The 24,024-nt window shown below is 52.9% G+C and overlaps 9 protein-coding genes across 9 annotated transcripts; 3 read left to right on the forward strand and 6 right to left on the reverse strand.

The window, feature by feature from the left end:
• Positions 1 to 47: 47 nt before the first annotated feature.
• Positions 48 to 971, forward strand: Z517_06883 (uncharacterized protein; the record flags this gene model as incomplete). Its single annotated transcript, XM_013428622.1, has 2 exons — positions 48 to 212; positions 303 to 971. 2 exons carry the CDS (start codon positions 48 to 50, stop codon positions 969 to 971), a joined length of 834 nt encoding a protein of 277 aa, XP_013284076.1.
• A 437-nt stretch (positions 972 to 1,408) lies between these two features.
• On the reverse strand, positions 1,409 to 2,451 carry Z517_06884 (uncharacterized protein; the record flags this gene model as incomplete). The annotated part of the gene is made up of 2 exons (XM_013428623.1): positions 1,409 to 1,759; positions 1,879 to 2,451. The coding sequence occupies 2 exons, from the start codon at positions 2,449 to 2,451 to the stop codon at positions 1,409 to 1,411; spliced, it is 924 nt and encodes a 307-aa protein (XP_013284077.1).
• Positions 2,452 to 3,424: 973 nt separating this feature from the next.
• Z517_06885 (uncharacterized protein) lies at positions 3,425 to 5,277 on the forward strand (the record flags this gene model as incomplete). Its single annotated transcript, XM_013428624.1, has 3 exons — positions 3,425 to 3,947; positions 4,006 to 4,480; positions 4,542 to 5,277. The coding sequence occupies 3 exons, from the start codon at positions 3,425 to 3,427 to the stop codon at positions 5,275 to 5,277; spliced, it is 1,734 nt and encodes a 577-aa protein (XP_013284078.1).
• Positions 5,278 to 5,912: 635 nt separating this feature from the next.
• Z517_06886 (uncharacterized protein) lies at positions 5,913 to 10,274 on the reverse strand (the record flags this gene model as incomplete). Its single annotated transcript, XM_013428625.1, has 1 exon — positions 5,913 to 10,274. One exon carries the CDS (start codon positions 10,272 to 10,274, stop codon positions 5,913 to 5,915), a length of 4,362 nt encoding a protein of 1,453 aa, XP_013284079.1.
• A 1,354-nt stretch (positions 10,275 to 11,628) lies between these two features.
• Z517_06887 (uncharacterized protein) lies at positions 11,629 to 12,714 on the reverse strand (the record flags this gene model as incomplete). Its single annotated transcript, XM_013428626.1, has 1 exon — positions 11,629 to 12,714. The coding sequence occupies one exon, from the start codon at positions 12,712 to 12,714 to the stop codon at positions 11,629 to 11,631; it is 1,086 nt and encodes a 361-aa protein (XP_013284080.1).
• Positions 12,715 to 13,503: 789 nt separating this feature from the next.
• On the reverse strand, positions 13,504 to 14,950 carry Z517_06888 (uncharacterized protein; the record flags this gene model as incomplete). Its single annotated transcript, XM_013428627.1, has 2 exons — positions 13,504 to 14,631; positions 14,732 to 14,950. The coding sequence occupies 2 exons, from the start codon at positions 14,948 to 14,950 to the stop codon at positions 13,504 to 13,506; spliced, it is 1,347 nt and encodes a 448-aa protein (XP_013284081.1).
• Positions 14,951 to 15,396: 446 nt separating this feature from the next.
• Positions 15,397 to 16,842, reverse strand: Z517_06889 (uncharacterized protein; the record flags this gene model as incomplete). Its single annotated transcript, XM_013428628.1, has 1 exon — positions 15,397 to 16,842. The coding sequence occupies one exon, from the start codon at positions 16,840 to 16,842 to the stop codon at positions 15,397 to 15,399; it is 1,446 nt and encodes a 481-aa protein (XP_013284082.1).
• Positions 16,843 to 17,105: 263 nt separating this feature from the next.
• On the reverse strand, positions 17,106 to 19,180 carry Z517_06890 (uncharacterized protein; the record flags this gene model as incomplete). Its single annotated transcript, XM_013428629.1, has 2 exons — positions 17,106 to 19,062; positions 19,113 to 19,180. The coding sequence occupies 2 exons, from the start codon at positions 19,178 to 19,180 to the stop codon at positions 17,106 to 17,108; spliced, it is 2,025 nt and encodes a 674-aa protein (XP_013284083.1).
• A 2,491-nt stretch (positions 19,181 to 21,671) lies between these two features.
• On the forward strand, positions 21,672 to 23,575 carry Z517_06891 (uncharacterized protein; the record flags this gene model as incomplete). The annotated part of the gene is made up of 5 exons (XM_013428630.1): positions 21,672 to 21,938; positions 22,001 to 22,258; positions 22,319 to 22,567; positions 22,623 to 22,929; positions 22,995 to 23,575. 5 exons carry the CDS (start codon positions 21,672 to 21,674, stop codon positions 23,573 to 23,575), a joined length of 1,662 nt encoding a protein of 553 aa, XP_013284084.1.
• Positions 23,576 to 24,024: the final 449 nt, after the last annotated feature.

Consider the following 24,024-nt stretch of genomic DNA (forward strand, 5'->3'; position numbering starts at 1 on the left):
CTGCACCTCCCTCCGTCTGCCTCCCAGAGGCGACCCCCTGTTCTATCATGCCCTCCAAAATGAAGTCACGCCCGCAGGTCTACCCCCGACCGGCCTTCCACCTTATCCGCGCGATTGCGTTCGTCAGTGCTGCGATTGTCAGTGGGATCTTGATATATTTCTGCATTCAGCTGCGTCACGATGGGTTTAAGTTGCCCTGGACGTTGATCATTGTACGTTACATTGACACCAGCGAGAAATAACATGGCGCCCGGCCATTGGCAAAATTCAACGTTGATTGTACTGACTCTTGGATTTCCCAGGTGCTCGCCTCTTCCGTCCTCTCTCTGATCTCGCTCCTCCTCACCTCGTTGGTGTACACCTGCTTCTTCCTCTCGCCTCTGTTAAACTTGATCCTCAACGTCACAATCTTCATCGTTTGGCTGGTCGGCTACTGTCTCTTGACGTGGAACATGTACGGCACACTCGGCCACAGCTGCTCCCGGGCCAACTGGGCCTCTGACGATGGGATGATGATCTGTCGCATCTACAAGGCGCTGTATTCCTTTGAGGTGTTTGGGTTGCTCGCCCAGATCGCCCTGATTGTGTTGGATGTACGGACTCGGCGTGCTGAGACCAAGCTCGGGAAGTACAACCAGATGGGCGCTGATGCTGCCCGAGGCGGCGCAGACGTGAAACTGGACGACCTGAACAGAAACTCCGCGGGGTCGGGACTGCTCAACCACCACGAGGCTGCCCAAGACGGACTGCCCTACGGGATTGGAGACTACAACGCGCACGCGGCTCAAGATTCGAGATTACGCTTGAGGGACCACGCCGCAGACTCGGACTACAATCACGGGTATTCCGGACAGGTCAGAGTCGACGATTTCCACAACAACAACTCGACGGGCAATTTCGGGTACAATGCATACACGCCGCACACTGGCTATGGGAATGGCGGGTACGGTTATGGGGCGCAGCAACGATGAAAGAGCATGTGTGAGGAACAGGATCACAAATATCACAGCGAGAAATTTTGTTATAATTCTTAAAATTTGAGAAAACGTCTTGTACGGTTTCATGTCCCTCGGTTGGGTGGGTGGATGGGCTTCGTGGCATCGCAAGCATGGCGTGAATGTTGACGGGACCATTTGGATCAGGATCAGGGTGTCTTCCCCGATGGAAGGGACTGCACATAACAAACAGTATGTAACGAATGTTATCGAGATCACCAACCTGTACATCTCGCATCTTTGGCTCGTCTCGTTACTGTTCGGTTAGATCGTCCTCTTTAATGTTGACGCCAATCAAGGTTCAATGGCGAATGACCAGACTGACCCTTTCAATAGTAATGGACTCGGTACATTCGTACGGAATCTCCAAGTCTCTTTGTCTGTGTCTTGCCTCCCATCTGTCCATCCCTTGCCTACGTTTTCTCCTCCCCTTTGCCCTCGCCCTCGCCCTCAACCTCGCTGCGTTTCCTCTTCCCACCCCAAACATCACTTCCACTCACCTTGCCCGACATCGAGAACAAAGCGTCCAGTTTCTGCTGGCCCCTTTCCGTCCCCTTTTCCACCTTTACCCTCTCGCCGGCCAGAACGGGCGGGAGGCCCTGCACCCTGCGCTTCGCGTCTTCGAGCAGCTCGATCTCCCGCTCGCGCTGGGCCTTGACAGTCGGCACGGACCACGACGTGGCATTGGCGTTCTTGTGCGCGAGCTTGTACTTGGACCCGACGAGGTGGGTTGTGTACGTGTTTGCGTCGGTTTTCTTGACGTGCTAGACTCATCCAATTGAAACCGTGACATCCTCATAGTTAGCTGTGTGTTGCTCCGCAAGTGACAAAATGATGTACTCCATGTCAAAGGATAGAGTAAGAAGAGAGGGCAATCCCGAACCTGATGAGCAACTATCAGCCAATGATACTCTGTGCCCACCGGCGCGCCGCTCCCCTTGGGAGCGTTCCGCGCCCGTCGCTTGGTCGTCTCGTAGTCGATTTTCCAGAGGTCCGGCTCGACTTTGGTTTCTTTCCAGACTCCCTGGTCGTAGTTCCACGTGTGTGAGCCGCCAATGGCCATGCCCGTGTATATCTGGCCGTGGAAGGATTTTAGGGCGTTGAAGCCGCCCCCCTGTCGTTTGCCGCTTATGTGTCCATTCCGCTTGGAGTGGGTGACACCTGCGTCATCAGCATCATCATATGGGACTTGTTCTTCCTCGAAGATTGCGCGGTCGACGGGGTCGGTGGGATCAATGTCGTCAAACGTAGGTGCTTCGCTGGCGTTGCTGGTTGTGTCAATGTGGACTTCATCGCTCTCCGCAGCGACCAAGGTGTGTTCCTCTCCTCCATCTTTCATCTTGGCGTCAATGTCAGGTTTTCCCTCGACAGGAGAAGTATTCACGATGGCCGGAGGCGGTTCATCGGCCACTGATGAGTCGGTTGCTGTCTTTCTCCTCTTTGGACGGCGAGGCATTTTCCTCCCTCTTCTGGTGTGACGTGACAGAAACACAATACTGCTGATGTGTATGCGAATGGCAAAGGAAAGATATAGTACTTGCAAGAAAGGTATGCCAGTATGTATCCTAGCATAAATGATGTCGATTGTCATGAGATCCAACCATTACCGCCGCCTTGTTTTCCAGGTCGAATGACGTCAGGTGTTCTCGCTGGTCTCTCCAGACAATTGTCCAAGAGAAGATTGTAAGAGATAGGAGGTGATGACAGGAAACGGGTGCTTGCTTTACATCTATTTGTATAGACGCTGATTCTCGCCTAGTTGAGGGTGTGTCTGCCATATCGGGACTACCCAGACAACGAGTCTGTGAAATAATACCTAGTGTTCGAGTCCGCGCTTTGTACCTGTCGTGCGTCTCCGCGCGATCTTCACCTTTATTTACAGACCATTCAACCCCTGAAACCCTGGTTATAGGGTTTGGACAAATCCCATCGTTGCTTCAAGTCGTCGACGTCAACACCCTGAGAAAGGAAAGCGTGGAGGTTGTCAAATGTGTAGGCTGCGGGGGTCAAGGTTTCCCAGCCGCAACAGCGTCGCCTGCGCCCCGGATAAAATCCACCGAATTTTCTTACCCTCCACATGCCCTCAAACGCCTTGTCTGCGCCCTCGAATTGTTCATTTTAGCCAACCACTATTGGTGCACCCAGACTAGGAAGCCTAGTGAAGCCCCCCCCTTTCCCCCGGTCCGGCCAAGTCGAATTTCAGACTTCGGCTTCAACACACCGCGGGCCATGGGGCCCTGTGACCTGCATGGGAACCGTGGAACCAGATTTTCGAGGCAAACCCCACACCCGTTAGCGAGCGCCATGCCTGTCGGTCACCCTCTTGATTTCCAAACTGCGGCTGTCAAAGCGCTGGCACACCTCCCAATTCATCTTCATTTCCTGTCGGCCAGGTTTTTGTCCAAGATTATGTCTAGCAACGGCAGGACATGCACAAGGCGCAAGCCGTGACCCCTCGGCCAGATCCCAGCGCTGGAATCACAGCCTCGAGCCCTGTCTCCTCCTCCTCCTCCGCCACCAAGACCTTTCAGTTCGTCACCGCAAACCCCTCCACGGACGCCGAACGCTCGCGCAACAAGACCCTCGTCCGCTCCAATGCTTCCAACTACCACTGGCGGCGGGTCAAGAAATCCACCGATGGCGCCTCAAGTCGGCCGGTAGCAGCAAGACGCCGCTCTTCAATCCGCAGCCAGGTCAGGCCTACCAAGAGGGTCCTCGCTCCCGCGACTCCTCAGACGATAGGGTCTTCCTCAACGGACAGCGATGACAGGACACCCAAAACTGAAGATGAGACAACCGACTTTGCTACAGAGTCGCCGGTGCCAGCAGGAGAACTGGTCTCGATTTCCAGCGCCAGCCTGTCGAGCTTGCTGGTCTCTGGCCACCATGACCCGTTTGAAACATACCCATCCGACTTACCCAAGGAGTTTGTGAGCCCTGTGCTCGATCAAGGTATGCGCTGGGCCGTTTGGAGTAGAGTCAAACAGAGGAGACTGACTGTGGCCGTCAGTGAATAGCTTCCTGTGTATAATGTTCCCGCCCGAGAACGGGCAGACCCTAAGTCCACACTCGGAGAAATGGCTTAAGATGACCTTCCGCGATCGAAGCCTCTTTCACGCCTCGTTATTTTGTCAACTCACACGCAATCGCATATTCCGCTTGTCCCCCGCCCAATCACCGGAACAGATGCAATGCTACACCGAAACCATTCGAGGTGTGCACCAGAAGTTTGCCGATGCTTCGGTGAGTTGCGAGGATGAAAACATCCTGGCTGTATACGCCCTCTCCTATCACGGAGAGCCTCGAGTCCATCTTGCCGGTCCAGTACCATCCCAAGGTCCACTGACCACTTTGCAACTCCTTCATCTGTATGGGGGTCGCCTGCATACTGTCGGTGTGCACCTACAAGGTCTGGCCAAAATGTTGGATCTTCGCGGAGGTCTTTCGAAAATCAGGCTGCCCGGGCTAGCGCAAGCTATTTCTTTGTAAGTCGTCGTCCTCCTTTCCCCGCGAACCTGTAGCCTGACACTCACTCCGCAAATATAGCGGAGATATCATCCTCGCCAGCCAGACTCTCACAAGACCCCTGCTGTCGTACGCGATGATGTATGACGATGTCATTGGATCTTTGAATGCCTCGTCGAGAAAAACCCATCCGCTGGTCGGCCTCGGCCGAGGATTTCGCGTCCTCCCAGAGATTCTCGGGCACGAGATGTCCGAGAAACTCCTCGTCGTTCTGAAGTGGATCATCCAGTACACCTTCGCCGTGGACGACCGTGTCAAGGGGAGGCCCGAGGCCCAGCATTTGGGCTTCATCGCGAATGAGAGAAACTTTGTACAGCACAGCCTGCTGTTCCTGACGCCGCTGCCCGACGAGCTCCAGGACGAGCACCCTCTACTCCGTCTCGCGCGGCTGGGCACGCTCGTCTATAACCTGCTCGTGGTGTTTCCGCTGCCCGCGATCGCCGCACCCTTCCACCGCCTGGCCCGCGACATCCAGAAGCAGCTGCTCGACCCGTCGCTCCGACCGTGGTGGAACGAGGCGTCCGACCTGGTCCTCTGGGCCGCGACCATGGGGGCCATCGCCGCCATCGGATCCCCCGACCGCCGGTGGTACCGCACCATGCTGGACGACCTGACCCGCCACATGGACATTGCCAACTGGTCCACCATGCGCGATCGCCTCGGCATCTTCCTGTGGTACAGCTACACCAACGACTCGGACGGCTTCCGGCTGTGGACCGAGATCGAGGAGTCGAATCTCTTCCGTCTCCCTAAATAATATAAGCTAACAAGATAACAAACACACGGCGCGATGAGGCACCGAAGGTACCTAGTAATATCAAAACACGGCGAGGATTGGACAAGTGGGAAAGGGGAAAGGAAGAAGGGGGTCAAAAGGGGACCCAGAGTCTTTGGTACAGGGATATTGTGAGTGTCAATGTCAATGTCAAAACGTTGGTGTCAATGCGAGGGAGCGCGGGTTGGGATGATTTACGACATCTTGAGTTCATAGCTCTCAAGACTTTTATTGATCATGTCAAGTCGTCCTTTGCGTAAGACATGAATGACTCTGTGAACGCGTGCGGGCAAGGTTCACTCAACCTTTTCGAGAGGACTTTTCTGGAGGAGAACGTCTTGTTCATTTTTCGTCTTCTGAGTGGTCTCGATATATCTATCCGTCGGACACTCTGTGGTTACCCATCTTGTAAACCAGGGGAAGCCATTCCCGTCCCCCTTGAACATTGACTCGCTTGAAACTCGCTCCCAAGAGAAAACCTCGTCGCAGAACTCGTAGCACGTATTCATACACACATAATCGTATTCAGAGTTAGGAACGAAATCAAGACACTCTCCGTCAAAAGGGATGCCCTCCTTGAGCCTTTGGGTAGCATTCAGTCCCCCAATTGGCTGCCTTCATCGTGTGCTTTCATTGTCTAGGACAAGGGTTGCCTTCGAAGGTGGCGATTGCTCGGCCGAAGTGGTTCTGGTCATGTTGAAATCACTTTGTTCTGATTGCTTAGTTGGCGTCTCCCCACTCGGCTTGGTGTTGATACCAAAAGGATCTTGATGCTCGTCCCGAGGCGAGAACCACCCTCCTCTTTCCCATTTGCCCGGCTCATAGACACATTCATTCCGAGCTTCCTGGTCGACAATGCCCTTCAACAGCAGATCCACTCGCTTGAAGTCCACCGGTTTCAATATCCACCCGTCAAAACCTATTTGCACATATTTGTCGTGCTCCTTTTCGGTCAAAGAAGCAGAGACCGCGAAGATAGGGATTCGTCCATTGCCACCAGCTTTACTGGAAAGACACGACTTGCCGTAGGTTTTTTCGAACGATCGAATCATCTTCGTGGAGCTGAATCCGTCCACGATGGGCATTTGAAGATCCATAAGAATGGCATCGAACGAAGCAGGCTGTTCGCCGTGTGCCGAAGAACACTCTTCACCATTCACTGTCATATGAACTGCATGTCCAAGCTTTTCTAGACGTTTCCTCATTATTTTGCTGTTGATAGGGTCGTCCTCAGCAACCAAGACCGAGAAGTTATCGGACGATGTGACCTTTGGCGTTTCAGTCGTATCAGATCGTGTACCCACCGACTCCGGCTCTTCGAAGAGAACCCTGAACCCAGATAGCGACCCGCTGGGATGTTCAGGATGGTTATCAGGAACTCGGACAGGCCGCAGTGGGGTTCCAGAGTCCTTTATCCTTTCCGATCCTCCTGTTCGGGAGAACACAGACTTCAGCTCTCTCGGAGAAGGAAGACTTCTAGTTTTGGGAGTGTTCGAAAAGGCGTCAGCCAACTCTCGAGAAATGCGACGTGACTCTTTGGTGCTAGGACTAGCACTGCTGCTCGGCTTTTCAGCCAAATGCAGAGGCTGCTGAATAGCATCAATAAGTCTGTCGGCGTCACTCCTTTGGCTTGCCTCGCTTTTGAGACTCGGAGCACTTTTTCCGCTTTTGAGACTTGCCAGGCTGTTCATACTGCCAGCACTTTCTCTGCGAATAAAGGGAGGCGGCTCAGGGGTTCTTGGAGGATTCTTGTAAATCAAAGTGACCTCGCCTTCACGCGGCCCGGAAGATGTGGAGGGTCGAGACGTGGCCTCCGAAGATCGTGGAAGGTTGTCTGATGGGGCTGCCTCGGACGCTTCATTTTCAAAGTTTAGGACAATGACAAACCGAGAACCCTTCCCCTCTTCCGTCTTCACTCGCAACTGTCCATTCATATTCCGAATGGTGCGTGCAACAACAGCAAGACCTAGACCAAGGGTGATGTTTTCCGACTGGGTTTTATCGATGAATTTATCACTGGTCATTGCGGTAGGGCTCGGCAGATCCTCTTCGTAGGAAACTTCTTCAAGTTCTCTAAACAACGCGTCGACTTTGGTCTGAGACATCCCTATTCCGGAATCCTCGACAACAACTTCGATCTCAGTCTTGCCTTGCGCCTGAGGAGTTGATAAGATGTGTGCTTCCACGATGACACTCCCTTCTTTTGTGTGTTGTATTGCGTTCGCGATGAGGTTTGATACCACTTGTCGAACTCTTTGATGGTCGCCAATGACCCGTTGGGGCAGCTCGGCCTGAATCATAACGTCGTACCGTAAATTCTTTCGCTTGGCATCGCCGATGAAAGGATCAGTGGCGTCTTTCAAGGTGTTCAAGAGGTTGAACGGCTCGTCTTTGACCAGATTTTGACCACCCTCTGTTTTCGTAAGGTCCAGGAGATCGTTGATGACATATACCAACGATTTCGAGGCGGAATGGGACCTAGCCAAATTCTCTCGTGTGTCCTGGTCCAGCTGACCTTCGAGCGCAATTTCCAAGTAGTTGATGATTGCATTCAATGGGGTACGAACCTCATGCGCGGAATTGGCAAGCAGAAGACGAGTCAGCTGGCTGTTTTGGAGGGCTGCCTCTTTCTGACGCCAGACCTCGATGAACTTGCCGTAGACAAGGCATAAGACCGACGCTGTCTCTATCTCTTCGTCTGTCCAGTCTCGACATCGGCCAACGATGGTCTCGCTCCACGCTTTGAAGCTCGTTCTGGGTTCAAGATAGCCTTCCGTCCCTTCCCTGACAAATTTTTCGTAGGGATTTCCGGCCCATTTAACTTCTTGTAACACGCCTTTACGGAAAAAGGAAATAAAGTCATTCCCACCAGTCGACAAAGGGACGAAAAGGACACCAGCCAGGAATTTCCAGCCTGGTTCGTATCGCAAATCAGGAAAATCGTTGCTGATGTCCTGCGAGCAGAACACTGCGCTCATCCCTCTCATTCGGAGGTATTCGACCATAGCAAGGACCTCTTGAAGATGACCCCGGGGGTTTCCCAAAATCTTCGTCTCATCCCTAATTGAAAGTGCACCGACGTCGGCGTCGAACAATTTCAATAGGTCGTCAGAGGAGGCCACGATGTATCCCGATGGGTTTGTGGCGGTGGAGGAGGTGTTGATAAGTTTACGAGCCTGCAATCTAGAAGCGTAGGAAAGACGCTCCACGTTGCGAGAGGCAGTGTCGCCGACTAGCCGACACATTTTGCGGATGGGAAATGACACCCTCATCCCCTTGCTTCCATACGAATGGCAAGAGATCAGTCCCCACAGTTCATTGAAGGCGTTTATCGAAATTGACATAGATGACCGAACGCCCATGTTGGCGAGGTATTTCAGGTGGATCGGAGACATCGCACGAAGGTTCGCATGCGTCATGTCGAGAGGTTTCTCAAGGTCTTCCACAGTTCTGCATACGAGTCGGGAAGTCTCCTGATCACGATCATAGAGCAAGCGGACCTTGTTGATCTTGTACAAGTCTCGTGCTTGTTTGGGTATGTCGGATGCGGGAAAATTCAAGCCTTTGTAGAGGTCCCACGTCGATCGAGGATCAACAAGTTCTGCAACGACTCTCCCATTCCAAGCATTGTCAAACTGGTATATCATGACACGATGAAAGCCGGTCAATTCCTTGACGATGCCAATGAGGACTTTGAGGAAGGTTTGTAAGGTTGGCGCACTGGCAAGTTGTTCTTGTACCTGGGACATGATGTTGAATACCTCCATTGCTGCTGCCTCTGTTCTCTTCTTACGAGCACTGCGCAAGACGCGTAACGGCTTGCTGATATTGACAGTGCTGTCCATGAGTTCTTCAACTGTAGGATTACTTCCGAGAGTGTTTTCAGGTACTGGAGGAGTCAAGTCCTCTGGGGAAGCCAGTGGATTTCTCGTATCGTCTTCGATTTCGAACTCGCAAATCACTAGGCCTGGATCTGTCTCCGACAGATGCATAGCACACCATAACCGACGGGTCCGGCCCTGTGGAGGTTTGATCGACAACAGGAAAACGTCTGGTCCGTTCGCCACGACATCTGCTGCACCTTCCTCACGGATAAAGTCCAGGTGGTCCAGCAAGTTATCCGCTTGGTCCTCGACAAAGATGTCGAGAAATGATTCAAGTTTGAAGAGTTGAGGAGGTGTATAGCCGATGAATTTCGCCGAGTTTTCGCTTACCACGCGCACAACCAGCTTTTCGTTCTCTTCCCGGAAAGCGATGAGAAGACCAAAGCTCTGGATGGCACCCGGAATATGAATTGGCTCATCTTCGCATCGTTGTAATGTCTCCCCGTCCCTTCCTGTAATCACAGCATGGCCACCGTCAGTTACTACATGCTTGAAGCGTGCCGTAACCAAACCTGGTTCTGACGCTACGGAGAGTGGTACTCCACCAGACAGACTCGAGACTTCCGACTTGGTGGAAACATCGTCTGCAACAATATCGTTCAGAAAATGATGGTCGATATTGCCCATGGAATAGGATGTCGAGCCGGGGTCTGACGCTTCAGACGCCGATGCGTGCCTTGTCGACGTGGATACACGTCCCAGGATAGCACGACTTGCGTTTCTAGAGCCAATGGGAGGTCTCATCCCGGGATAACCACTGGCCAGATTCATACGAGGCATCGGAGTAGCAACAGGATCGATGGAAACGGTCGAACGAACAGGGAAGACACGATTGATAGATCCTGGACTCAAAGTCAACCTGCCTTCGTCCGACCTTGTTGACGGCGAAGGCGATATCAATTGTTCGGTATCAGATCGGCCAGTGAACATATTGACATGTGACTGAACGGGAGCTATAGGGATCCATGTCGGAGGTGTTTGGTACTGCCGCAAGGTCGGGGATGCTGAGGTGCTGGGAATTCCTTGCGTAGAAGGTGCTGGAGGGTTTGCCTCCTTGAAGGGGTCTGTGGAGTCGGGTGAAGCCGGTCCCGACATGTTTGTGGAAGCAGCGCTGCAGCCAGAAACAGGTTTGTGTCGGACGAGGAATATAAAAGTCCCTTGGGTACTTTGCGTTGGTGCCTACGTGCGACGTGTGCTGACCGGGGCATAGGTGAGGACGTCAGGACGCTCGCATTTTAGTGTTATTGGCCGACTTCCGATACCTAGTTTGTCTCTCCACCGACTCTGGACCGGTCAAAATATATTGGATCTTTCCCACAAGCACTGAGTAGATGTCCTAATCACCGAGAAGCCCTAGCCAGTGGCACGATAGGGTTCGAGAGAAACTGGACTATAAGTATGAATGGTTTCGCGGTAGATCGCCAGACGAGGGTGAGAAATGTCGAAAAGAAGGATACCCAGGAGCCAGTCGGGGCAAAGAAGGTGTAGTCAACCAGAAGTCTGCGAAAGAGCCAGTTGGTCTCAGTTGCGGTGATGGTCAAGAGTTCTGGTCTTGGGATCGTGCGCCGAAGGAGGGACAATCGGATGGTGGAATCTAGGTAGGATGAGAGACAATAGTTGCCCCTGCAACATCGACGGCGAAATCAGGTTAAAAAAAACGAGCGGGATATGATTATATGCAGTTCAGGTTGGAGTTCGTGTGGCGCAGGTGAGAAGATGGTAGTGATGGCAGTGGTGGTAGTGGCACCAGGTGGCCGCGCTGCGTGAAAGGAAGGTGGGAAGAGAAGCGAGTCCGCAGGTTTGGGTGGCTGCATATGCGGGACACCATGACCTCCTCGACGACACCATGATCCTTCCCAAGAGATTTCCTCTCCCCCCTGGTCTTCAAAAAGAGGACCCCCAGCAAGTCGGAAGCTGGCAAACTGGTATCCTTCATCGTATTCTCTCGTTATTACTGGGCGCAAAATGATGCCTAACAAGCCAACTTCTCCACATGCAACCCTTGTTCAATAACTTCCCGTCACACACCAACGAACCTAGGCTAGTGAGGCACAGTTACCGCCTGCGAAAACTTCTCTGGTTCAAATCTTATATCTCGGGCTCTTCCATCATGACCACTCCAAGTCTGGACGATATGGGTAACACGGGCCCTACTGCTGTGCTTCCTGACTGACATGGCCTTGAGCAGAAGTTGAAATCATGACCCCTCAGCCGCCCCCCTTTTTTACACCCGGGCCATATGCAAGATGACGAAAAGGCTTGATCGCGTAGGTGGCTTGATGGCGAACGATCTCGCTTGCTGGCGAGTTGGACACGCGGCTGGGGGGAGACAAACACGCCACTGACGGATCCTAAATTCCCATGCGCACCAAGATGCAATTGTTATGTCAGCCCCTAGAAATCCCATCCAAGGACCCAGCGCCACAGATAGGCAGGAGTCAAAAGGGGGTTAAGTCTCCAGAAGCACCAGCTGCTGTTTTCTAACCCTTAGAGCCTCCGCATTCAATGCATCAATCTCTGCTTCGACCAAGGGAATCCCCGACGCTAGTCTCGCCATTGCGGTAATTTGTTCGATCTCCCCAGGAAAGAATATCCGTTCTACCCCATCCATCTTCTCGCACCCCACAACCCTCTGGTACAGATAATCCATGCGCTGCTTGAACTCTTCCAAGCTCATGAACAGGTCTGGTTTAATGACAACGAAGAAATGCCCCGTGTCGGCGGGTCTACTGGGGTCGTACGGATTGGTCACATGGCCAGCAAATGCGCTGCCAGAGAGCACTCCTGAGAAGACGTCCATCATAATCGAGAGACCCGACCCCTTGGGCCCGCCCATGGGCAGCATGACACCTCCCAGAGCTGCTTCGGGGTCGTCCGTCTGCCTTCCATCCTTATCTAACGCCCAGTCAAGAGGAATCTTTTCTCCGCGTCGCTTCGCCTTGTAGATCTTCCCTCTGGCAGCAACGCTGGGCGCCATGTCAAGAATAAATGGTGGCGCTTGCCCCGCAGGCGCACCGCAAGCAATGGGACTTACGCCCATGAGTTTCTCTCTTCCTCCCCAGACTGGTAGTGCCGGGCTTGAGTTTGTAAACACCAGACTCATCATTCCGGCGTCAATGGCCTGCTGTACGATCCAAGCAGACATTCCAAAGTGGTTGGAATGCTTGACACTGACCATGCCAATTCCGTACGTGCGGGCCATCTCGATCGCGTGCTCCATGCCCAGATGTGCGCATAGGAATCCAAAAGCATTCCGGCCATCGACTTGACCGACCACAGGTGTGACCTGATTGAATATGGGCTGGGCAGTGGGATCGAGCACTCCTTGTCGGACACGTTCCATGTACGATGGGATGCGGTTCATGCCATGAGTATCGACCCCGCGCAGATCAGCCTGGATTAGACATTCGGCGATGATCTTTGCATTCTCTTCGGAGACGCCGTTGCCCTGAAGGACATCGGCGACGAATCGTCGAGCATTTTCTGCCGTCACATGGCGTTTACCTGGAGGCTCGTTTGTGGTTGCAGTAGCCATGTGCCTAGCGGGTGACACTGACTATGGTTACTCGGGAAGAGGCAGAAGAAGCAAATTGCTAGCGACTTGAGTCCACGTTGCACAATTGCAGGTCTGGGCACCCAGGCAGTGCAGAATAGAAAAGCAGGTCAATCAGAAACCCTTGGGACTGATGTAGGTTACATACATTTGTCGCATTTGCCTTGATGCACCTCCTCTTGGCGAACCGACGAGGCCCGCCCGGCCAAACCGGAGAGCAAGACCGACATGTTTGTTAGTCACTGAAGAGCGAAACCCGCCTTATGAGGCTCCTTGTGCCGGTTGGAGAGCACCCGTTGGTGTCCTATCCCCATCCCCATCTCCATCTCCATCCCCATCCCATCTTTTATTCCTCGGAAGGGCACTGTGAAGCCGATAGGTGGGTAGATCAATGTAGGCGGTAAGCGGTAAAAAAGGCGTGTACATCTTTCGCCAGGGTATTTCTATTCTTGTCTATTATTGACAAGCGTGGTAGGTTTGTATGGTGGCAAGGTGGTAGGGGTCGTTTCGGTACTGGTCCAATTTCATTAATACATGGTAGACAGATATCTAGTTGGAGAAATAGAGCTGACTGAGTGGCTAGAGTCGTGTAGCTGGGTATATATAGCCAGAGATATATAGCTGTGTAGAGAGAGCCTCTTGGATATTACATTCTGAAATATTATCGCTTTTGGTTTACATTCTCATTCGGTATCCATCTCCCTGCCCCTCTTCTCTTCCAGTCTCACTCTTTCTTTTACTTAGTGTGTATGTGTGTGTGATAGAGAGAGATCAGCTCACTTCCCTCGTCGTGCCTCCTTCGCCCTCTTCGGCGCCAAAGCCGCCCCAGTCGTTGAACTCGCTGGAAAACTTGACCGCCGCCTTGAGGTAGTACTTGTCGTCGTCGCCGTGGCCGCCCCAGACCCGCTCGACCTCGCGCATGGCGCGACACGCCTTGACAAAGTGCGCATCAAACTTCCACTTGCTATCGACGGCTTGGCGGGTGACAAAGTCCCAGTCGCGGCCCTGTAGGTCCACGTCGGTGATGTTCGCGGTCTTGATGAGGGGGCGGAGCTGCGCGATGTAGATCGCGAGGGTGATCAGAAGCCACTCCTTCACCAGGGGCAGGTGGTGTTCTGGGTCGAGGAAGGGGATCAGGATCCTCACGGCGTGCGACGTCGTCAGGAGGTGCACGAGGAAAAAGTCCCAGCCGTGGCCGCCGACGCTGGGCCCGCTGGCGATGAGGAGCGCGGTCGCCAAAGCCTGGGACTGTGCAAAGTCCTTTGTCGGGTTGACGATCTGCCACGCGCGAAAGTGTTCGAGGAGGATCGAGGTCAAGCTAGGGTCGCTCAGCAGGTGTGTGAGGTTGTCCCCGCCGTAGTGGTCAAATACCCCGTCAAGGCGACTGTCGTTGTGGAGCTGGTCAAAGACCTCAAATAGGTTGTTCGTGGAGTAACTCGGCGAATTGGCGGACTGTGCGTTCGACGTTGCTGTCGCAAACAGCTTTGCGAGCTTCTCGTCGTAGCAAGTCGCCGCAAGCCCGAGAGCCTCCATCGCCACCTCGCGGCTATTCAGCTCATACGCATACCCGAGATGGATCAAAGGATGGCCCAGCCCTGCAGTCAGGCAGTTGAAAATGGGCTCCGCATTCGGCTCACCCTTCTTTGCGTCCCCCCGCTCAAAGAGAAACTGTTCGACCACACGTTTCCAGTCATAGCCCGCGAGTACCACTTGGTCTTCAAAAAAATCGACGAATGCACGTTGGTACTCACGTTTGCCCAGATAGTCGCGGTAGTCGTGGGGAGCGATCTCAGAGGGTGAATCAACCCAGTGCTCATGGCCTTCTTTTGTCGCAGCGTCCTCGTAGACGGCGTGTAAGTGGTCAGCGGACGACGACAAGAGGTATGCAGAGCCGAGGATCTATAAGGCCAAATAGCATGAGTAATGCATTACGGTGTGAAAGCGAAAACGTGGAATGTTAGAAGTAGATAGATGACCCGGGGAAGATGGAAGCTCCTACATGAGGTGTGTGGTTGTGGAATCTCAAATGGTTGTACAGGATAGAAAAGTTGACATGGTTGAGTTTCAGCAGATGCTTTAGCGCACGTCCTCGCTTGTCTGTGGAGGTTTCGACGTCGTGCACCTCGACTGGAGGGATGGCGATAGCTTCCGCAGCTGAGGTTGAGCTCCGGCCAAGGCCGAGACCAAAGCGTGTGAGAGATGAGAATGACGAGAACATGTTGCAGTAATAGAGTGACTTGGACAGAAAGGCAGTCTCTACATGATGGACTCTTTCAATGGCGAACGAGAAGTGGGTGGGAGGAGCAGGAAGAGAGAAGCAAGAGTGAAATGAGTGAAATAAATGACGATCCCAACATCATCGTCGCCACGACTTGCGCATCCTTCAGGTTGCTTCTGATTGGGTCCCCCGCATTTTCGCCTCAGGCACCAGTCCCACCATTAATAGAACGTAGCAAACACAGGCCATAGAACACACACAGTCAATGCAACTCACACATAGATTACCACTCATTCATCATCGAGCGAGTCATCTATAAGCGTCATACAAGCCAACAACCCATCCATCACTTTCCATTTTGTGAGTGAGAAAACCCTCCATTCGATAATCTACTCGTGTCAAAACGCAATCCTCTGGAAACTTCAACCTGTAATCCTTGCACACCGTCACAGCCCGGCAACCTCCTTCTTGATCTTGGGTTCAGACACATCTCTAGCTGCTGTCGTTGAAGACGTCTGGACCTCGCCCTCATCATCCGAGTCGACTTCAATCACGTCGGGAATGGCTGCTTGCTGAACACTAATGTCTGCAGGCACAGCAGATCCGCTGGAGGAGACGTGGCTATCCGAAACTGTGACCGACGTTCTGGTGCTGGATACTCCACCGCTATGCTTTATCGTCACGCTCTCCGGTGGCGGTGGGCTTGCTGTTGTCGCGAGAGCAGGTGGCAGCCGACCATTGTTTTCTTCTGAATGCAACTCGACACTTGGTATATCGACCACGCCTGATTCAGGGGCAATGCGTTGAGGTTTTCCTGGCAATGTCTGCAAAGAGGAGGTCTCTGGATACAATCTGTACAACGGCATGTTGAGCATGTCCTGATAAGAGGCAGCATAAGGGTTCAGTATCATCTGGTCGCAAGCATCGTCAGTCGAAAGTGTCCCAGGGTTTGGACCAGGGCACTGGGTAGGCCATGGAAAAGGCGTCTGACTGTACCCGTGACCACTGAATGAGTAGGCGCCCCGCGGCAAGGTTTGTGATGTAGAAAAGGCGGATGTGTCGGCAGGAAATGAATGACTCTGCGCTGCAGTCGGTGCACTTTGCTGAGGGCCGAAGAAGGCGTTGATCGTTCGAGAAAGGGGATATGCGAATGAGACACTGTTGCGGCTTGTGGTAGGCAATGCCTCATCTTCCACCAGTGTCCCTGACTCCTTCTTTACGACTGTGGTGCTGACCTCTGCTCCTCCACAGTGGCGTACAGGATCCTCGCGCTCTTGCTTGATGGTCGTGGTTGCCGTCTCAACATCATCGTGGTATGGTGGCAAAGTCATGTTGGGCTCTGTCTTGATAAGAGGCGTTGGATCGACATTCCGAGCAGGCACCCCAACCGGACCATGCGAGGCTTGTGGGGCTGGCTGCAGAGGAATGGCTGGTTGACCCCAAAATGCGCTCGGGAACGTTTGCACAGCATCTGCAGTGTACATAGGATACCACGAATGCGCGGAGGAGTGCGGCTCGACCTTGAATCTCTTGGAATCAAGCTCTGGTTGCATGACCTGTTGACTTGCTGCTCGTTGGTCGGCTAGCCGCTCATTCTCTTCTTCCTCAAGAAGCCGCTTGTTCTTCGCTTTGGTCTTGGAAGACTTGTTGTCGGTAGTGTTGGAATTGTCCTTCTTCGGCTTTGGTGGTTTGACTTGGTTGGACGTGCCTTCAAACTGCGATTTCATGCGGCTGTACCTCATGCGGGCTGCGTGACCATTGGAGATACCAAGGCTGCCTGCGACATCATTCCAGTTGATCGATCTGAGGTCCAGCTGTTTGAGGATTGTGTAAAGGAACATCGGGGTCTGAGGGTCGGTTGCAAAGTTCTTGGTGCGTCGAGTTGAAGCCATGGTGACAGGGAGCTTTGGCAGATCGCAGGATGGAGGAGATATTACGGTTGACGAGATGTGAGTATGGTGGAACAGATTTGTAGAAACATGTATCCTCACGCTGTGGCCATGCTTTGTAGGCGCACGCTCACCAAAAGCAAACCGTCTCCAACCCCATCCCCGGTGCTTTGTTCAGCCGCAGGGCCAAGCACTTTCAAACTCAGAGACATTGACAAACAAGTCGCATTGTGGGAGCCAGAGGCGCACACGTCAACCTGGGTGTCTCACAGTTTATTGTTGAACTGCAAGGCGCCGCTCATAGTGAAATCCTGGTCCTCCCGCTGTTCCCCGTGTATGACGTGCTCCCGCCCTCCTCTGGAAGTCCACCAAGCGACGCATGTTGCAGCACGCTCAACGTCCATCTCTCCATTGCTCAATGTCTCCCACAGTCGCTGTTGGCACCGTTTCCTTTGGATCGGATTTCCAACCTTGTGGAGGAGCTCCGCAGTCAGAGGCAGGTACTCGTCCAACAACGGTACCGGTAAGAAACTCAAGCAATCAATAATGGCAAGAAGCAGAACAGCCTTTTCAGACAAAGGGCGACCGTTCTCAGTCGGAAGATCTGGATTGGGAGCAAGTGGATCTTCTGAGGCATGATCCATACGCTCTCTCAGTAGATCTACAACAACGGCTTGCGTATGCGGCATAGATATGGCAAGAGCAGATGGTGGCGCTGCAAGACGGACGACAGATTTGATAGCTAACCGGAACTGACGAGGCGAAAGCGGCTTTGGAAAACTTTGGAGCAGTGTCTCGACGTAAAATGGAACGATTGTCCCTGCAAGCTCTGCATTCTGAGGTGCAGCAAGGATGGCCAGCACAACACTGTGTGCAGCTTCAAAGATCTCTGCTAGCCGCGGGTCTCCTTGTGGATCGACATACGGCGTTGCGGCACTAAAGAGGAGGTCTTTATTGGTCTGTGGTGATAGTATCAAGGTGAAATGTTCGGCGGTGTTCAGGAAGAAGAGATCCTGGAGTCTGTCGAGCGGATGCGGAGGAATTCGACCCAGATCAGCCGGTCGGATTGAATCCAGGAAATTCTCCGACTGCAGCAGGTATTGACTCAGAATATCGATGGATGTGAAGTTGACAAAGATGTACTGTGAGGACGACGTGAGTCCGAACCGATGTGCTATGAAGTATGTGTCCCGCAAGATGTGCAAAGATTGCATGGCTATGCTTGGGCAATTCGAGTCCGACGCTAAAACCCTGTCACAGAGCAGTCTTCCTAGCACAGATCGAAGACTGATGACAATCGAGAACATTGTGTCTCTCAGTACCTGTAGGAGAACGGGAAAGGTTTTGGTAGTAGTTTCCTGGTCCAAGCATTGAGCTTCTTCCTTAATGTCCACTTCGGATAACTTGTTCTGCCTCCACGAAGTGGCAAGAGTCCGTGAAAACTCGGCCAGCCTGTTCATGGCGAAGACGATCAGGGATCGGTCCTGGACGTTCTCAATGCTGTGAGCGACCAAGCGCGACAGAGGGCCAAGTGCGGATACCAGATTTCTCGATTTGATCTCTGTGACTTTGCGGAAAGACGTGGAATTGGCCGTCCAGTTGAATTTCTGCTCGGGCCCAGAAGACGGTCGGACATCGTAGTCGATCACTCCCAGCCAATATCCATGCTCTAGGCCCTCCCGAGAGAAGAAGGTCGCATCGATCAATATCGGCAGTAGTAGGTCGTAATTGATCTGTCGTTGATGGACTTCGGCAAGGAGAGGGAAAGTATGGTTCAAGACGAAAACGACAGCCAGCTCACAATTAGGCTCGGCATCTTTTTGTTCCAGGGCCAGGTTTGAGGCGAGCACCAGCGCAACCTCGAGTTTGTTCTTCAAGCCTGAGGCGAGTCCTTCAAAGTCCTTGGATCGGAATGCCAGGAGGAGCGCCCCAAGCAATAATGTATGCCTCCATCGGGGGGACTTGTCATTGGCCCCGTGTACAACAGCCGTCGTCCACTCCGTAACCGTGAGATTGCTTCGCGTATGCTCCTGAGCAAAGCTATGTTTATCTTCGATCAAGCGCAGCACCGCAGTGTAGAAGACGCTGAAAACCTGTCGACACCGGGCGACATCTGTCGGGGTCGGGTAGAGAATGTCATTCGACAGGAGCTGTGTCGTTAACAGGGTGATATTGAGAGGGTTCGAGAGGCGTGACAGAAGGCCAGTAGCCACTGGTAGTAACCTGGAATCACTTAGCGAAACCCGAGTCGAACAAGATGTTGTATCGCTTACCGAGCGGCATCATCTGGATGGCCTGAGGTCTGAAGTGACCTGAGTAATGTCGCGAGCGACCTGTCCATCACCTATGGAGGTTTAGTTGCACGGAAACATCTGCATTTGTTGTCGAAGACTGCAAACGACGGTCGATACACTCTGGTGGAAGCGCAGCTGCCAAAACAGCCGAGGTTGGATGAGAAAAGTCTTGGCACGGCAAGGCTGCGGAAGCGCGTCTCGACACTCATCTAGCAAATTCAGTCTCTTCCCACAAAGCTTTCTGGATGCAATTCTCAGGCCATGGTCCAAATATGTCCTGCTCATTCAAGTTGCTCCCGTTGTGGGCTCAGTAGTCCCACTCGTCGACAATTAGAGTCGCCAATGCTGCGAACTTCCACAGCTTCCGCATAACTCTGTTTCCCGACGAGAGCCGCAGTACGGGACTAACGAAGAGTTGGATCGACGGATACAAATCGTAGGTGCAGGCTGTATACCATGCTAGCCCCCGCATATGAGACCAATTGGTAAGGTTTACGTTTCGAAAGGTCGAACCACTAATTTGGTCATTGCTACTGCGGACAAGAGTATCATGTTTTCCCTATACTCAAGACACTTGGATAAATCCAGTCTGAGCGAATCCTTGGTCCATTCCCCATTCCATCAAATCAACCAACGTCGTTCATAACTCAATTATCTTAGTGAATCTCAGACTTCTCTCAAGTGGCGTCAACACAAGAAGCATCCAGCCCCCTGAACATTACTTACACAACCACACTGTCGCTCTTCTCAGCATTCAACGTATTCCACGTTGAGAAAATTGGAAGGGACTTGGTAATCAACCTCACCTGTGGAATCCATAATATCTGCCACACACTCGAGTGCTATAGCCAAAGAAGTATTTAGCATATGCTCCGTGTAGTCCGTGCAACCATCATCCTCTTGCTGAATAGCTACGAGGACATCAAGCTCTGGCTTGTTGGCGTTAGTACTAACAAACAGGGATTCAAATCGAAAGAAAACCACAGCTTCGCATCGTCCGAGCCCAACAAACAATAGTGGTGGCTCTTCGGCTCTTCATCATGCCGACGAAGCGGCAGCGTCGATCACCTGCAAGGAGGCACCCAGGAGGTAGAAAGACAAGCTTATATTTACACTCCGGTGGCGCCCGGTGGACCAGACCTTAACCAGACTTGCCTCATGTGCACCTCGTATTAAACCCAAATTACCTCGGCGGGCGGAGATATAAACTTAAACCTTACTTTGGTTGCAACAGAACCTGAGAGATGTCAACAGTCGGTGTGCTCGCAGCCTTCGATGTAGCGTCTTGGGTGGGCAAGTGGTTGAGCATGCCTTGGGTCTTCAGAGGACCTGTCATTCAGTGTAAGCATTACCCTTTAGAGGCCGTGTGAATTTTCGCACGGTCATCCTTCTTTGAATCCTGCCGCTCACGTTCAACCAGTTTCTAGAAGACACATCTTCGAACCAGTGTCCTAGCCTGTCATGCACACTTCCGCTTTGAACACGGCAAAGGCTTCTCACCTGGTGTACCATGTGAGATTGTCCCCGAAGTTAGCTCGCCTGGCAAAAGTACGCAAATCAACCCCGCATTGGCTGCTCCCACATTCCAAAGTCCCCATGTTCGCGATAAAAAGGACCGAAGGTGGCGGCGGTATGGGGAACGCTAATGCAACATGGGTTTGCTCGGTTCGCCCTGTTTTGCCATATACCACGAGGTAGTCCTTTGTGCCTCGAGAGGCTCTCCTCATAAAATAACTGTGGAATTCTCGGAGGGAGGATGTCAAGGATCCAAAGAGAATGATCACTCCGAGGAGCGCCTACGGCTGGACAATTCCAAGTGAGAAACAAAAAGCGACATCAGAAAGCCCAGCAACGGCCAGACGGATAAGACTTGCGGAAGCCTCACAAGCTTCTCGTAGCCTCTTAAGGCTTTTAGGTCTCCGTATCGCTGAGGCATGAGGATGGATACACCTGGATTCGCCGCTTCCATTACTTCAACCATTCCCCACAGCCGCCTCTCACACTTTCTGCCCCTTCATCAGGTGATGACTGGGCCGTTGTAGGTTCTCTGCAAACAGTTATTGTACCGACATGTCATTGAGGAGTAGGCGCTTCGCTTAGACCTCGAACAACTATGTGGACTGGTGACTGGCCTACAAGGAAGAGGTGACTGCATGTTACGTTGCACTCTCTGGTGGTATTCCACCACAACCAGATCGTCTTCTCCATTTCCTATTGGGGAATAGAGTGACACAATGACCTCCTCCAACACGCCGTCCACCAAACGAGTGCTCTATGTGGCAGGTCGGTCTCACTGGCAGCGAGCAATTACACAGGATCTCGCGTGGCGGTATTGCCCACCGGGGGAGCTCCAACCGTGAGGCTCACAATGTACCACCACCGGAATTTGGATGCATATGGCGAAAGTCACACCGGAGGGATTGCCTCCAAGTCAAGTGGGCAAGGGAGTCTTAAGACCCAACTCGCCTTTCCCTTCGACCTCTGATCTTTGTCCCTCTACCACATTGTCCCAGTGGTATAGCGAGCAGCATTCTCAAAATGTCGTCGGATAGCGACAAGTCAAAGGGAGAGTTGCACCAGGGTCCTCAGAGCGATGTCCTTCACTCCGAAGTCCTGGATGAGCCCAAGGGCGAGTTGCACTCGAGCGAGAAGTCCGACCTTGATCATGCTGAGGTCTTGGTCAACCCGGATCTGATGAGCGATGCCGTCGATGGCGAGGTCCGTGAACATGGCATGACCATGTGGGCGGCGGTCAAGCAGCACCCCTGGGCATGTCTATATGCATTTATCATGTGCTTCACCATTGTGAGTCCAGTCGCAAGATCGCAACCCTCAAAGGTAGAGCTGACAGCAGATGCCTCCTTCAGGTCATGGAAGCATTCGACATGTTTCTGAACGGCAACTTTGTTGCGCTTCCCGTCTTCCAACGAAGATTCGGCGTCTTACTCAAGGACGGCGGCTATGCTATCCCAACAAGATGGCAGAGCGCCCTCTTCCAATCTGGCCAATGCGGTGCTTTTGTCGGCGTCTTCCTGGCTGGACCTGTTACCAATCGTCTCGGCTACCGCTGGACAACCATCTTGGCCCTGGTGCTGATGAATGCCACGATTTTCATTTCGTTCTTTGTGAGTTATCACGAACGCCTTACCAAGCTTATCCACTGACCACATCTACTTGATGATTAGGCCGACTCTCTCGCGGTTCTTACAGTTGGACAGGCACTGGAAGGCGTCCCTTGGGGATTCTTCATTGCGAACTCGCCCGCCTACGCCAGTGAGATTGTGCCCCTCGTCCTTCGAGGCGCTTGCACGGCCAGTCTACAGATGGCTTGGTCTGTTGGTCAAATCATTGTCGCCGCAGCCACCTATGGCTACAATAAGCGAAACGACCAGTGGGCCTGGCGAGTGCCTCTCGCCTTGCAGTGGATCTTCCCTGTGAGCTCCTCCTTTAGAATTTTAGGACTAGAGCAGAACGCGCTGACTCTTCCAGACACCGCTATTGATTCTCATCTTCCTCGGCCCGGAATCACCTTGGTGGCTCGTTCGTCGTGGCCGCAAGCAGGAGGCCCTGCGCTCCATCAAGCGCCTGGGTACGAAATCCACCGAGCATGCTGAACAAACACTCGCGATGATGGAACGGACTGTGGAAATTGAATTGCGCCAAGGCGGCACTCCTACGCTCCTCGACCTTTTCAAAGGCACGGATCTGAGACGAACGACCATTATTTGCCTCATGTACGCGTCGCAGAACTTTGCGGGTAACCTGATTGCCAACCAAGCGACCTTTTTCTTTGAACGTAAGTATCTCTTCTTTCTTCGTGACAGAAGCATAGAGACAATAGCTAACTCCTCCCGTTTGTAGAGGCCGGGATCTCGACCAATCGTGCCTTTGAGCTCAATCTAATCAACTCGTGTCTCCAATTCTGCGCCAACGCGGGCTCGTGGTTCCTCACGGCCTGGTTCGGCCGCCGAACCATCTACCTCTGGGGCACGGCGGTCAACATCACGCTACTGTTCGTGCTGGGCATCTGCGCGTCGGTGTCACAGAGCAGCGCGACCAACTACGCCCAGGCGGTGCTGGGGATCCTCATCTCGTTCGTCTTCGCCGGCTGCATGGGCCCCATCTCGTACACCATCATCGCCGAGACGTCGTCGGTCCGCCTGCGGGCCTTGAGCACCGGTGTCGGCCGCGCCGCCTACTACGTCGCCGAGATCCCCATGATCTACCTCGCCTCGAAGATGCTTAACCCCACGGGCTGGAACCTCGCAGGCAAGTGCGGCTACGTCTGGGGCGGCACCGCCTGTGTCTGCTGGGTCATGGCCTTCTTCTTCCTCCCGGAGCTCAAGCACCGCTCGTACCGCGAGAGCGATATCTTGTTCAACCGCAAGATTCCCGCCCGGAAGTTCAAGTCCACCGTCATTGACGTCAAGGACAATGAGTGATGGCGAAGCGAAGCATGGTTTGGGCACGATGTGAGAATGTGAGATTGTCCAAGGGAGGTGGAACGAAAACACGGTGCGGACTCTCCGCAGGATGGCAATGGACCTGTAGTCCCTCTTCATGGATTCAAAGTAGGCACGGATTTCGGTGGTGGTGGGAGAATCACGATGCAGAAGTATCTCGTGGCGGGTGCTATGTCGGGGTTAAATACCTATGCATGCTTCTTAAATGGATGAGAGATCTGGGAATGAAGTCAAGAGTGATCTACAGAGCATACATACACACACATGACTCTCTAGAGATTTAAAAGTGTGAAGTGTGAATACCAGGCCCAAATACATTCAATCCTTGTTTGCTTGCTTTCTTTGTTTTGACCTCTCAGTATGACCTGCCTGCCTACGTTTGATCCAACCTGACCCACTCCGATCCCAGATTTCAAGTATTCTTAAAG

This window comes from Fonsecaea pedrosoi (genome assembly GCF_000835455.1).
Source record: "Fonsecaea pedrosoi CBS 271.37 unplaced genomic scaffold supercont1.4, whole genome shotgun sequence".
Lineage (NCBI taxonomy): Eukaryota > Fungi > Ascomycota > Eurotiomycetes > Chaetothyriales > Herpotrichiellaceae > Fonsecaea > Fonsecaea pedrosoi.